Genomic DNA, 15,508 nt, shown 5'->3' with positions numbered 1-15,508 from the left:
CCTCCGTTTCCCCTCTCACATTACCCCTCACTGTCCTCTGTTTCCCCTCTCACATTACACCTCACTGTCCTCCGTTTCCCCTCTCACATTACCTGTCACAGTCCTCCGTTTCCCCTCTCACATTACCCCTCACTGTCCTCCGTTTACCCTCTCAGTCACATTACCTCTCACTGTACTCCCCTTTCCCCTCTCACTTTACCTCTCACTCTCCTCCGTTTCCCCTCTCACATTACCTCTCATTATCCTCCATTTCCCTTCACATTTCCTCTCACTCTACTCTGTTTCCCCTCTCACACTACCTCTCACTATCCTCTGTTTCCCCTCTCACATTACCTCTATCCTCCATATCCCCTCACATTACTTCTTCCTGTCCTCCGTTTCCCCTCTCACATTGCCTCTCACTATCCTCCGTTTCCCCTCTCACTCTCCTCCGTTTCCCCTCTCACATTACCCCTCACTGTCCTTCGTTTCCCCTCTCACATTACCTGTCACAGTCCTCCGTTTCCCCTCTCACATTACACCTCACTGTCCTCCGTTTACCCTCTCAGTCACATTACCTCTCACTGTACTCCCCTTTCCCCTCTCACTTTACTTCTCACTCTCCTCCGTTTCCCCTCTCACATTACCTCTCACTGTCCTCCGTTTCCCCTCTCACATTACCTCTCACTATCCTCCGTTTCCCCTCTCACATTGCCTCTCACTATCCTCTGTTTCCCCTCTCACTCTCCTCCGTTTCCCCTCTCACATTACCTCTCACTCTCCTCCGTTTCCCCTCTCACATTGCCTCTCACTATCCTCCGTTTCCCCTCTCACTCTCCTCCGTTTCCCTTCTCACATTACCCCTCACTGTCCTCCGTTTCCCCTCTCACATTACCTGTCACAGTCCTCTGTTTCCCCTCTCACATTACCCCTCACTGTCCTCCGTTTACCTTCTCAGTCACATTACCTCTCACTGTACTCCCCTTTCCCCTCTCACTTTACTTCTCACTCTCCTCCTTTTCCCCTCTCACATTACCTCTCATTATCCTCCATTTCCCTTTACATTTCCTCTCACTCTACTCTGTTTCCCCTCTCACATTACCTCTCACTATCCTCTGTTTCACCTTTCACATTACCTCTTACTATCCTCCATATCCCCTCACATTACCTCTTCCTGTCCTCCGTTTCCCCTCTCACATTTACCTCTCACTCTCCTCCGTTTCCCCTCTCACTCTCCTCCGTTTCCCCTCTCACATTACCTCCCACTAGCCTCTGTTTCCCCTCTCACATTACCTCTCACTCCCCTCCTTTTCCCTACCACTTACCGATCTCCATTTCCCCTCTCACATTACCTCTCATTATCCTCCATTTCCCTTCACATTTCCTCTCACTCTACTCTGTTTCCCCTCTCACATTACCTCTCACTATCCTCTGTTTCCCCTCTCACATTACCTCTAACTATACTCCATATCCCCTCACATTACCTCTTCCTGTCCTCCGTTTCCCCTCCCACATTGCCTCTCACTATCCTCCGTTTCCCATCTCACTCTCCTCCGTTTCCCCTCTTACATTACCTCCCACTAGCCTCTGTTTCCCCTCTCACATTACCTCTCACTCCCCTCCTTTTCCCTACCACTTACCGTTCTCCATTTCCCCCCTCATATTACACCTCACTGGCCTCCGTTTCCCCTCTTACATTACCCCTCACTCTCCTCCGTTTCCCCTCTCATATTACCCCTCACTGTCCTCCGTTTCCCCTCTCACATTACCCCTCACTCAGCTCCGTTTCCCCTCTCACATTACCTCTCACTCTCCTCCATTCCCCCTCTCACATTACCTCTCACTCTCCTCCATTTCCCCTCTCATATTACCCCTCACTGTCCTCCGCTTCCCCTCTCACATTACCTCTCACTGTCCTCCGTTTCCCCTCTCACATTACCCCTCACTCTCCTCCATTTCCCCTCTCATATTACCCCTCACTGTCCTCCGTTTCCCCTCTCACATTACCTCTCACTCTCCTCCATTCCCCTCTCACATTACCTCTCACTCTCCTCCATTTCCCCTCTCATATTACCCCTCAGTGTCCTCCGTTTCCCCTCTCACATTACCTCTCACTGTCCTCCATTTCCCCTCTCACATTACCTCTCACTCTCCTCCGTTTCCCCTCTCATATTACCCCTCACTGTCCTCCGTTTCCCCTCTCACATTACCTCTCACTGTCCTCCGCTTCCCCTCTCACATTACCCCTCACTCTCCTCTGTTTCCCCTCTCACATTACCTCTCACTATCCTCTGTTTCCCCTCTCACATTACCTCTAACTATACTCCATATCCCCTCACATTACCTCTTCCTGTCCTCCGTTTCCCCTCTCACATTGCCTCTCACTATCCTCCATTTCCCCTCTCACTCTCCTCCGTTTCCCCTCTTACATTACCCCTCACTCTCCTCCGTTTCCCCTCTCATATTACCCCTCACTGTCCTCCGTTTCCCCTCTCACATTACCCCTCACTCAGCTCCGTTTCCCCTCTCACATTACCTCTCACTCTCCTCCATTCCCCCTCTCACATTACCTCTCACTCTCCTCCATTTCCCCTCTCATATTACCCCTCACTGTCCTCCGTTTCCCCTCTCACATTACCTCTCACTCTCCTCCATTCCCCTCTCACATTACCTCTCACTCTCCTCCATTTCCCCTCTCATATTACCCCTCACTGTCCTCCGTTTCCCCTCTCACATTACCCCTCGCTTTCCTCTGTTTCCCCTCTCACATTACCTCTCACTCTCTTCCGTTTCCGCTCTCATATTACCCCTCACTGTCCTCCGCTTCCCCTCTCACATTACCTCTCACTGTCCTCCGTTTCCCCTCTCACATTACCCCTCACTCTCCTCCATTTCCCCTCTCATATTACCCCTCACTGTCCTCCGTTTCCCCTCTCACATTACCTCTCACTCTCCTCCATTCCCCTCTCACATTACCTCTCACTCTCCTCCATTTCCCCTCTCATATTACCCCTCACTGTCCTCCGTTTCCCCTCTCACATTACCCCTCGCTTTCCTCTGTTTCCCCTCTCACATTACCTCTCACTCTCTTCCGTTTCCCCTCTCACATTACCTCTCACTCTCCTCCATTTCCCTTCTCATATTACCCCTCACTGTACTCCGTTTCCCCTCTCACATTACCTCTCACTGTCCTCCATTTCCCCTCTCACATTACCTCTCACTCTCCTCCGTTTCCCCTCTCATATTACCCCTCACTGTCCTCCGTTTCCCCTCTCACATTACCTCTCACTGTCCTCCGTTTCCCCTCTCACATTACCCCTCACTCTCCTCTGTTTCCCCTCTCACATTACCTCTCACTCTCCTCCATTTCCCCTCTCATATTACCCCTCGCTCTCCTCCGTTTCCCCTCTCACTTTACCCCTCGCTTTCCTCTGTTTCCCCTCTCACATTACCTCTCACTGTCCTCCATTTCCCCTCTCACATTACCTCTCACTCTCCTCCGTTTCCCCTCTCATATTACCCCTCACTGTCCTCCGTTTCCCCTCTCACATTACCTCTCACTGTCCTCCGCTTCCCCTCTCACATTACCCCTCACTCTCCTCTGTTTCCCCTCTCACATTACCTCTCACTATCCTCTGTTTCCCCTCTCACATTACCTCTAACTATACTCCATATCCCCTCACATTACCTCTTCCTGTCCTCCGTTTCCCCTCTCACATTGCCTCTCACTATCCTCCATTTCCCCTCTCACTCTCCTCCGTTTCCCCTCTTACATTACCCCTCACTCTCCTCCGTTTCCCCTCTCATATTACCCCTCACTGTCCTCCGTTTCCCCTCTCACATTAACCCTCACTCAGCTCCGTTTCCCCTCTCACATTACCTCTCACTCTCCTCCATTCCCCCTCTCACATTACCTCTCACTCTCCTCCATTTCCCCTCTCATATTACCCCTCACTGTCCTCCGCTTCCCCTCTCACATTACCTCTCACTGTCCTCCGTTTCCCCTCTCACATTACCCCTCACTCTCCTCCATTTCCCCTCTCATATTACCCCTCACTGTCCTCCGTTTCCCCTCTCACATTACCTCTCACTCTCCTCCATTCCCCTCTCACATTACCTCTCACTCTCCTCCATTTCCCCTCTCATATTACCCCTCACTGTCCTCCGTTTCCCCTCTCACATTACCTCTCACTGTCCTCCATTTCCCCTCTCACATTACCTCTCACTCTCCTCCGTTTCCCCTCTCACATTACCCCTCACTGTCCTCCGTTTCCCCTCTCACATTACCCCTCACTGTCCTCCGTTTCCCCTCTCACATTACCTCTCACTGTCCTCCGCTTCCCCTCTCACATTACCCCTCACTCTCCTCTGTTTCCCCTCTCACATTACCTCTCACTCTCCTCCATTTCCCCTCTCATATTACCCCTCGCTCTCCTCCGTTTCCCCTCTCACTTTACCCCTCGCTTTCCTCTGTTTCCCCTCTCACATTACCTCTCACTCTCTTCCGTTTCCCCTCTCACATTACCTCTCACTCTCCTCCATTTCCCCTCTCATATTACCCCTCACTGTACTCCGTTTCCCCTCTCACATTACCTCTCACTGTCCTCCATTTCTCCTCTCACATTACCTCTCACTCTCCTCCGTTTCCCCTCTCATATTACCCCTCACTGTCCTCCGTTTCCCCTCTCACATTGGGGGAGATGTACTAAGCCTGAAAAGTGATAAATATCACTGTGATAAAGTACCAGCCAATCGGCTCCTAACTGCCATGTCACAGGCTGTGTTTGAAAAATGACAGTTAGGAGCCGATTGGCTGGTACTTTATCACAGTGATATTTATCACTTTTCAAGCTTAGTACATCTGGCCCATTACCTCTCACTGTCCTCCGTTTCCCCTCTCACATTACCCCTCACTCTCCTCTGTTTCCCCTCTCACATTACCTCTCACTCTCCTCCATTTCCCCTCTCATATTACCCCTCGCTCTCCTCCGTTTCCCCTCTCACTTTACCCCTCGCTTTCCTCTGTTTCCCCTCTCACATTACCTCTCACTCTCTTCCGTTTCCCCTCTCACATTACCTCTCACTGTCCTCCGTTTCTCCTATTACATTGCTCCTCACTCTCCTCCATTTCCCCTCTCACATTACTTCCCACTGTCCTCCATTACTCCTCTCACATTACCCCTCACTCTCCTCCATTTCCCCTCTCACATTACCTCTCACTCTCCTCCGTTTCCCCTCTCACATTACCTCTCACTGTCCTCTGTTTACCCTCTCACATTACCTCTCACTCTCCTCCGTTTCCCCTCTCACATTACCTCTCACTGTCCTCCATTTCCCTCTCACATTACCTCTCACTCTCCTCCGTTTCCCCTCTCACATTACCTCTCACTGTCCTCCATTTCCCTCTCACATTACCTCTCACTCTCCTCCGTTTCCCCTCTCACATTACCTCTCACTCTCCTCCGTTTCCCCTCTCACATTACCTCTCACTCTCCTCCGTTTCCGCTCAATCATTACCTAGCACTGCCCTCCTCTTTTACACTCCCTGAGGCTGTGTATGGAGCTGCAGAGCTCCAGGGTGGATGAGGAGACCGAGCTCAGCACCTGGGTAAGCACCTAGGGAGACAGAGCTCTTGTTATCGATGTGCTATACACATTAGGAGCCGCAATGACCTATCACTGAAGTGAAATACAGGATCACTTGTGTATTTCTGAAGCATAGCCCCATATAGCACGCCATGATTCATGTGTTGTGCCCACGCACACAATACAATGTGTATCTGTTTGTGCATGCGTGTGTATACAATGTACATGAGTGTGCCTACCCAAGGAGACTTGGTGCACCACCATAAGGAAGCTTGATCCATCTATATGAGAGTTATTGGAATATCAGTGTATTGCCCAAAGTAAATATATAATTTTGTGTACAGATACAAAACTATAATCGATGCCTGTTCTCTGCAACCGGACATCGACATCCTGCCACATGGGGATCAGACTCAGATTGGAGAGAGGGTATGTTGTGCTCTTGTTTTGCCACTAGGGGCAGCAGACGGGTCATGTCTTACTGGTTCAGGATATAGGGGGTCATTCCGAGTTGATCGCTCGCTAGCAGTTTTTAGCAGCCGTGCGAACGCATTGTCGCCGCCCACCGGGGGGTGTATTTTCGCTTTGCAGAAGTGTGGACGCCTGTGCAGCGGAGCGCCTGCAAAAACATTTTGTGCAAAACAAGACCAGCCCTGGACTTACTCTTCGTGTGAGTTGATTCTAACGTTGGAGGGTTGGCTTTTGACGTCACACACCTGCCCAGCGTTCACCCAGCCACGCCTGCGTTTTCCCCGGCACGCCTGAAAACGGTCAGTTGACACCCAGAAACGCCCCCTTCCTGTCAATCTTCTTGCGTTGTGCCGTGCGACTTAAAGCTTTGCTAGAACCTGTGCAAAACCACAAAGGTCTTTGTACCCGTACGTCGCACGTGCGCATTGCGGTGCATGCGCAGCGATGCCGATTTTTAGCCTGATCGATGCGCTGCGAACAACGGCAGCTAGCGATCAACTCGGAATGACTCCCATACTGTACCCATGACTGAAGCTACTGTACGTTTTTCTCCATATGTTCTCTAATATACCCCTGGTATAACTCAAGCCCTGTAGCATACCTCCCAACATGACCCTCTCCAGGAGGGACACAATGCTCTGCTTCTGGACTTTTCTCTTATACCCCTTTCACATCGCACAAATAACCCGGTACCGACACGGCATATTGCCGTGTCGAACCGGGTCAGTGTGCGATGTGAAAGCACACTGGGCGATTTAGCGGGTCGCCTGACCCGGTAAATCAACCCGGTAAAAAAGAAGGGTTTTACCCGGGTTGATTACCGGGTCAGGTGCGGTGTGAATGGGAGCCGTGTCGATGCGACACGGTTCCCATTCACAGGATAGGGAGAGGCGGCGCTGGAGATGAGCTCATCTCCCGACGCCGCCTCCACCCCCGCCCCTGCTGCTGCTGCGGCCTCCGTTGTCATGGCAACCGACCCGGTATATTGCCGGGTCGGGAAGCCTGCAACGGAGCGCAAATGCCGGATCCCACCCAGTAAGTACACGTTTGTCTTACCGGGTATGACCCGGCATTTGCGGTGTGAATGCAGCATTAGTGTTTGATTGCCGACACCTGTGTTGAACAGGCTAATGGATTAGAAAGGTGTTTCAGCACAGGTGATGGCAATCATGCAGTAAGAGGGAAGTCCAGGAGTAGAGCATTCTGTCCCTCCTGGAGAGGGTCATGTTGGGAGGTATGCTGTAGCTGTGAAACGTCAAGGTACAGCCAAAATATTGCAGGATATGCTGGAACTTGTGGTTCCGTGACATCCAAAGAACTACAGATTGTTTAAACTTGCTGGCTGGGGAAGCAGATAACGTCATATTTGGGGTTAATATAAATCACTGTCTTTCTTATGACCTGGAGTTTTGTTTGTTGTCAGGGTATTAACCTGTCAGGAGGTCAGCGCCAGCGTATCAGCGTGGCGAGAGCATTGTACCAGCAAACAAGCGTCGTTTTCCTGGTAAGTACCGAATTATACTCACTTGCGCCTAATGCGCCGTCACTCACTGTATATTCCATGTTCAGATATTTAATATTTGGATTTGTGTTTAAAAGTGAAGATGATCATTGTTTAATATTAATGAAATTGTTATATCAGGGGGTCCAGCGACAGGTGGAGAATGGGGGCTGCTTCTTCTGAATCCCCTAGCCCAGGAGTATTCAACATGCGGCCCTCCAGCTGCTGTAGAACTATACATCCCAGCACGCCCTGCCACAGTTTTGCTGTTAGGACATGCTAAACTGTGTCTGGCCATGCTTGGATGTGTAGTTCCACAGCAGCTGGAGGGCCCAATATTGAATACTCCTTCCCCAGTCGCTGAATGTGCTGTGTGTAATATGAAGAAAAGCTGTTTTATATTTGTTTTATAGATCTGAGTCTTGGAATAGGGAATATGGAAATTGTGGTTGTTAGTTCTATGTCCCTGATACATTTATAGGGCACTCAGCAGATTTCCGTGTTATGATATTTCCCACAGGACACGTAATGAATCTGTAGTGATAATTATTATACCTGTCACAATATATCAGACACGTCCCCTCTCGCTGTGTCCAAACCTCACGCTGACGCAGTCGCTGCTCCGTCGCGTCTTGTTACTAGTGATCCGCAGTAACTGACTTTCTGACAGTGCGACGCTGATGAACTGGAAGTCAGCACTAAAAGGGCTTATAAACCTATTAATCAGGACATAACACCTCTGACCTCTCTTCCATAACGTCGTCTTCTCATTACTCCGCTGCTTATTTATTGTATAAAAAAAGAATTGTCACCACATAGGCTAGTAGTGAGACAAGTAAACCTGTCACCCCTCTGTCCAGGGATTATTAGGCGGAGGTATACAGGAGAGACGTGTGCGATAGGCCCCTGTAATGCGCCAGGTATTCAGCAGGTATTTCCTGCAGGATGAACATGGTCTTACCCCAATGCTAAGAAACAGTTAACTTTATCTGGACAATGGGGGTCATTCTGAGTTGATTGCTAGCTGCCGTTGTTCGCTGCGTAGCGATCAGTGAAAAAAAAATGGCTAATCTGCGCATGCGTATGCACCGCAATGCGCACGCCCGACGTACGGGTACGAAGAGCATCGTGGTTTAGCACAGGTTCTAGCAAAGCTTTCAGTCGCATTGGAGGACGCAAGAAGATTGACAGAAAGAGGGCGTTTCTGGGTGGCAACTGACCATTTCAGGGAGTGTTTGGAAAAACGCAAGCGTGCCAGGGAAAACGCAGGAGTGGCTGGGCGAACACTGGGCGAGTGTGTGACGTCAAAAGCCGTCCCTCCATCGTTAGAATCAACGCACACGATAAGTAACTACAGGGCTGGTCTTGTTTTGCACAAAATGATTTTGCAGGCGCTCTGCTGCACAGGCGTTCGCACACTTGCAAAGCGAAAATACACTCCCCGGTGGGTGGCGGCAATGTGTTTGTATGGCTGCTAAAAACTGCTAGCGAGCGATCAACTCGGAATGACCACCAATGTCAGATTAATAATGTTTATACATACTATGATTGCTATGTTGCCAGTATTGCACTGCATATAAGACCATGTTAGTTAGAAGACACGAGTCCTTAAACTGACATTACTCTGAGCAACTATTCATACAACTAGCCAATTATCTGGCTAGTACATTACAGTATGGAGCCAACATTCCGTCAGTGTAGGAGCTGGTAGTGGCGGTCTCTGTGGGCAGCCCAGCGTCTCCGGGACCCCCAGAGTAACAAAAACTTGGGTCGGGCTGCATAGTCACGCCCCCTCCTGTGAAGCCACACCCCTTTTAGTGATGCGCTCCTTAAGCGTGCTTATGAAGCCTTCTATCCACCCCTAATTATTATTGTTATGCTGAATTAAGGTATGCAATACAATTCCCATAGGTGTTGCTTCAGTCACAGCCCTGGCCTATATATTAGCAAAATATTAAAATATTAGTTTGAAGTAAATGTGGTTAGAGTGGTACCCAAACTTTTTTGAATCACGGCGCCCTAGAGTATCAAAAAAAATTTCACGACACCCCTAGGCCAAAAGTTTCTTATTGAGAAATGTAGAAAGAAATATTCAATTAAGTAAATTGTGTTTATATGTCATCCTAAGGTTCTGTTGTATAGTGAGGGACAAGATTTGCTTTGTTTGTCCACATATTTTATGATTGGCAGCTACAAGCACTAGTTTTGCCTGTTACATGGACCATAGATAATTTGAATTGGCCCTGGACCACCGATCCAAGGCACCCCTGCAAGTGTCCTGAGGCACTGTCGAAAAGACGTCAGTTTTTTTTCAAGGTCGAATAGTGATTCGAACTATTTAGTCTCATCAGTTTTTATTTGAGAAGTCGTGGAATCGACTTGTCGAATAGTACGTGAATCGGCAGTATAGTTGCCGATTCACGTACTTTTGAGTGAAACGGGGCCAAATTCGACAGGATTTGGCCCCGTTTCCGACCATCTCAGTCCGACATTAAAAAATGTTGGACTGAGATGTGGGACCCAGAAGAGGAGAGGGGGGAGAGCCGCAAGGAGACGAGGGACAGCCGCAGGGCATACAGGGTAGATCAGCGCTACAGCACAACGCTGCAGCAGGATGTCTCGCAGCCGCGCCGCTTACGGCAGCGTCCACCCGGCTCCAGCAAGTGCAGTCACGCTTGCTGGAGCCGGGTGGACACTGCCGTGAGGTCGGGCGGCTGTGAGACGTCCTTCTGCAGCGCTGCTCTCCTCCGTCTGCCCGTGGCTGTCCCCACTGGTCTCCTCGCGGCTCCCCCCCTCTCCTCCTCTGGGTCCCTCATCTCAATGTGACTTTTTAAAAGTCGAATTGAGATGAGATTGAATAGGGGTTGTTGGATCCATTCCGACAAATGCATGTCGGAATGGATCCGACCCTAATTGAATATACCCCTATATGAGCCAAGGGGTGTTTCTGGGCATTATACACAGGTGCAGCAGTATAAACTCCTGGAAATGTTGTAAGTTTTGATCAGAGGTGTGCATAAAAGATAGGCACTGCCTCACCTGCCATAGACTTTTTACTCCAGAGTTTTGACTATAAAAATGATTAGAATAATGCAAAGAAGATATTTCAAACATATTCTTTGTATTTTTCATATACTTTATACAGTAAACGTTAGTATGACAGGAAATGCTCTGCCTCATCCAACCGCATGTCACTGCACGGCACACAGTTTGAGAACCACTGGGTTAGTGTGAATTAGAAATTGACTAATTATTATTAAAGTTTTTCTTGACCAACAATATTATCATCCGTTGTATATAGGCCTACTGTTTCTATTGCTGCATCAGTAGATTTTCAATATTTAATATCCTTCTAATAAAATCATGAATAACCCTAATCCGATCATGTGGTTATATTGATTTGAGGAAATTCAATTGTTGTTTTCGCCGGCAGATGGCGCCCAACAGAGCTATTCAATTCTAGCTCCGTTCCAGCGCGAACCTCGTGGGTGGTGAGCTGAAATCAGCAAAGAGTGACCCGTTTGAGCATTCAAATTTCACATTGTGCCCATTAGTTTGGTTGGGTTTAGTTGCTTTACGCGACATGAGGTTATAAGGTTAAAAAAGGGAAGACTAGATGGGCCAAGTGGTTCTTATCTGCCGTCATATGCTATGTAAAATTCTAAATAATTCAGCTGCTCAGGATAACTGTGTGAGAGAGAAGCCAGCTGGACTGGATGCTCTCAGTATTGCTTGCATTGCTGCATGAGATAATTCTGCAATAGGCCCTTCTGCTGCTCTAGATAATTCTGCAATAGGCCCTTCTGCTGCTCTAGATCACAGGTTTTCAAACTCGGTCCTCAGGACCCCACACAGTGCATGTTTTGCAGGTCTCCTCACAAAATCACAAGTGAAATAATTAGCTCCACCTGTGGACCTTTTAAAATGGGTCAGTGAGTAATTAATACACCTGTGCACCTGCTGGGTTACCTGCAAAACATGCACTGTGTGGGGTCCTGAGGACCGAGTTTGAGAACCCCTGCTCTAGATAATTCTGTAATAGATCATTTACTCGCTAATATAATCTCAGTAATAGATATTTCTGCGTGGATTAGGTCATTTTTTAGTAGTCCATTCTGCTGTTTTAGATAATTCGGTAACATATAATTATGTTAATTATGAATGATATAATTTGCCGGCTAAACTCATTTTAACTAATAGATCATTCTCCATGGGATAGATAACGAAGCTGGCTTGGATACTCTCAGTAATAGATAATTTGATAGCCAAAATCATTTTAGTACTGGACGATCCTCTGGTTTAGATGGTTCTGTATTAGATAATTCAGCTATATGAGGTAAATCTGTAATAGATTGATGTGCTGGTTTAGGCCATAGTATAATATGAGACCCCTGATTGAGTGGTTCCCTGGAACCCTGTAACACACTCTCTTGCTTCCGGCCACCAGGACGACCCATTCTCCGCTCTAGATATTCACCTGAGTGACCACCTCATGCAAGAAGGGATCCTGAAGATGCTGAGAGACAACAAGAGAACCACTGTTCTAGTCACACACAAGCTGCAGTACCTCCCTCACGCTGACTGGGTAAGGGGGCAGCACTGGTCCCACACAGTAATTTGATGTAATTAGTGCCACCCACACTGAGTGACTAAGGGGGTATCCAATTCGCTGCAGTAAATTACCATGGCTAGTGGATCCCCCAGGGATTATCCAATTAGCCCTGACACGTTGGCACTTATCATGGACGCAAAGTAAAATCCCAGCCCTTAGAGAACCATTTTTCCACGATAACGCCCAAAAACTGGTAATTTGCCGCGTGTAAAAAAGGCTATAATTGTATAGCCTGATAATGACCATCGGTCAAAAATCACGCTATAAGGCCATTTTTGTCTTGTGGTAAATTACAGCCTGCAATAGGATACGTCCTAAGCGGGCAACACTGGTGTTACACAGATCTCTTGTCATATACGTGTCCCCCATACACTGACTGAATAAGGGGGCACCACTGGTCCACACGTACTGTATAATATACAGTAGTGTAATAATCAGTGTCACACACAGTGACTGGGTAAGGGGGCCCCACTGGTCCACACGGATAATCTAGTGTAATAATCAGTGTCACACACAGTGACTGGGTAAGAGGGCACCACTGGTCCACACGTGTAATCTAGTATAATAATCAGTGTCACACACAGTGACTGGGTAAGGGGGCACCACTGGTCCACACGTACTGTATAATATACAGTAGTGTAATAATCAGTGTCACACACAGTGACTGGGTAAGGGGGCACCACTGGTCCACACGTATAATCTAGTGTAATAATCAGTGTCACACACAGTGACTGGGTAAGAGGGCAGCACTGGTCCACACGTATAATATAGTGTAATAATCAGTGTCACACACAGTGACTGGGTAAGAGGGCACCACTGGTCCACACGTATAATATAGTGTAATAATCAGTGTCACACACAGTGACTGGGTAAGGGGGCACCACTGGTCCACACGTATAATCTAGTGTAATAATCAGTGTCACACACAGTGACTGGGTAAGAGGGCACCACTGGTCCACACGTATAATCTAGTGTAATAATCAGTGTCACACACAGTGACTGGGTAAGGGGGCACCACTGGTCCACACGTATAATCTAGTGTAATAATCAGTGTCACACACAGTGACTGGGTAAGAGGGCACCACTGGTCCACACGTGTAATCTAGTGTAATAATCAGTGTCACACACAGTGACTGGGTAAGGGGGCACCACTGGTCCACACGTATAATATAGTGTAATAATCAGTGTCACACACAGTGACTGGGTAAGGGGTCACCACTGGTCCACACGTGTAATCTAGTGTAATAATCAGTGTCACACACAGTGACTGGGTAAGAGGGCACCACTGGTCCACACGTGTAATCTAGTGTAATAATCAGTGTCACACACAGTGACTGGGTAAGAGGGCACCACTGGTCCACACGTATAATCTAGTGTAATAATCAGTGTCACACACAGTGACTGGGTAAGAGGGCACCACTGGTCCACACGTGTAATCTAGTGTAATAATCAGTGTCACACACAGTGACTGGGTAAGAGGGCACCACTGGTCCACACGTGTAATCTAGTGTAATAATCAGTGTCACACACAGTGACTGGGTAAGAGGGCACCACTGGTCCACACGTATAATCTAGTGTAATAATCAGTGTCACACACAGTGACTGGGTAAGGGCACCACTGGTCCACACATATAATCTAGTGTAATAATCAGTGTCACACACAGTGACTGGGTAAGAGGGCACCGCTGGTCCACACGTGTAATCTAGTGTAATAATCAGTGTCACACACAGTGACTGGATAAGGGGTCACCACTGGTCCACACGTATAATCTAGTATAATAATCAGTGTCACACACAGTGACTGGGTAAGAGGGCAGCACTGGTCCACACGTATAATCTAGTGTAATAATCAGTGTCACACACAGTGACTGGGTAAGGGGGCACCACTGGTCCACACGTATAATCTAGTGTAATAATCAGTGTCACACACAGTGACTGGGTAAGGGCACCACTGGTCCACACATATAATCCAGTGTAATAATCAGTGTCACACACAGTGACTGGGTAAGAGGGCACCACTGGTCCACACATATAATCTAGTGTAATAATCAGTGTCACACACAGTGACTGGGTAAGAGGGCACCGCTGGTCCACACGTGTAATCTAGTGTAATAATCAGTGTCACACACAGTGACTGGGTAAGAGGGCACCACTGGTCCACATGTGTAATCTAGTTTAATAATCAGTGTCACAGTGACTGGGTAAGAGGGCAGCACTGGTCCACACGTATAATCTAGTGTAATAATCAGTGTCACACACAGTGACTGGGTAAGGGCACCACTGGTCCACACATATAATCTAGTGTAATAATCAGTGTCACACACAGTGACTGGGTAAGAGGGCACCACTGGTCCACATGTGTAATCTAGTTTAATAATCAGTGTCACAGTGACTGGGTAAGAGGGCAGCACTGGTCCACACGTATAATCTAGTGTAATAATCAGTGTCACACACAGTGACTGGGTAAGAGGGCACCACTGGTCCACACGTGTAATCTAGTGTAATAATCAGTGTCACACACAGTGACTGGGTAAGGGCACCACTGGTCCACACATATAATCTAGTGTAATAATCAGTGTCACACACAGTGACTGGGTAAGAGGGCACCACTGGTCCACACGTATAATCTAGTGTAATAATCAGTGTCACACACAGTGACTGGGTAAGAGGTCACCACTGGTCCACACGTGTAATCTAGTGTAATAATCAGTGTCACACACAGTGACTGGGTAAGAGGGCACCACTGGTCCACACGTGTAATCTAGTGTAATAATCAGTGTCACACACAGTGACTGGGTAAGAGGGCACCACTGGTCCACACGTATAATCTAGTGTAATAATCAGTGTCACACACAGTGACTGGGTAAGGGCACCACTGGTCCACACATATAATCTAGTGTAATAATCAGTGTCACACACAGTGACTGGGTAAGAGGGCACCGCTGGTCCACACGTGTAATCTAGTGTAATAATCAGTGTCACACACAGTGACTGGGTAAGAGGGCACCACTGGTCCACACATATAATCTAGTGTAATAATCAGTGTCACACACAGTGACTGGGTAAGAGGGCACCACTGGTCCACACGTATAATCTAGTGTAATAATCAGTGTCACACACAGTGACTGGGTAAGAGGGCACCACTGGTCCACACATATAATCTAGTGTAATAATCAGTGTCACACACAGTGACTGGGTAAGGGGGCACCACTGGTCCACACATATAATCTAGTGTAATAATCAGTGTCACACACAGTGACTGGGTAAGAGGGCACCACTGGTCCACACGTGTAATCTAGTGTAATAATCAGTGTCACACACAGTGACTGGGTAAGAGGGCACCACTGGTCCACACGTAT

General features: G+C 48.1%; 1 protein-coding gene across 4 annotated transcripts in view; it reads left to right on the top strand.

The window, feature by feature from the left end:
• The window catches only part of ABCC8 (ATP binding cassette subfamily C member 8), a 254,803-nt gene that overhangs the window by 154,169 nt on the left and 85,126 nt on the right, over positions 1-15,508 (top strand). For all 4 annotated transcript variants that reach the window (XM_063944092.1, XM_063944091.1, XM_063944093.1 and 1 more), the window contains 3 exons: positions 5,910-5,994; positions 7,460-7,540; positions 11,985-12,122. In XM_063944092.1, coding sequence (XP_063800162.1) covers positions 5,910-5,994; positions 7,460-7,540; positions 11,985-12,122 — 304 coding nt within the window. The remainder of the gene's footprint in view (positions 1-5,909; positions 5,995-7,459; positions 7,541-11,984; positions 12,123-15,508) is intronic.

This window comes from Pseudophryne corroboree, chromosome 11 (assembly GCF_028390025.1).
Source record: "Pseudophryne corroboree isolate aPseCor3 chromosome 11, aPseCor3.hap2, whole genome shotgun sequence".
Taxonomy (NCBI): Eukaryota; Metazoa; Chordata; class Amphibia; order Anura; family Myobatrachidae; genus Pseudophryne; species Pseudophryne corroboree.
The sequence above is the reverse complement of the archived record's forward strand: the minus strand, read 5'-3'. Positions and strand labels throughout refer to the sequence as shown.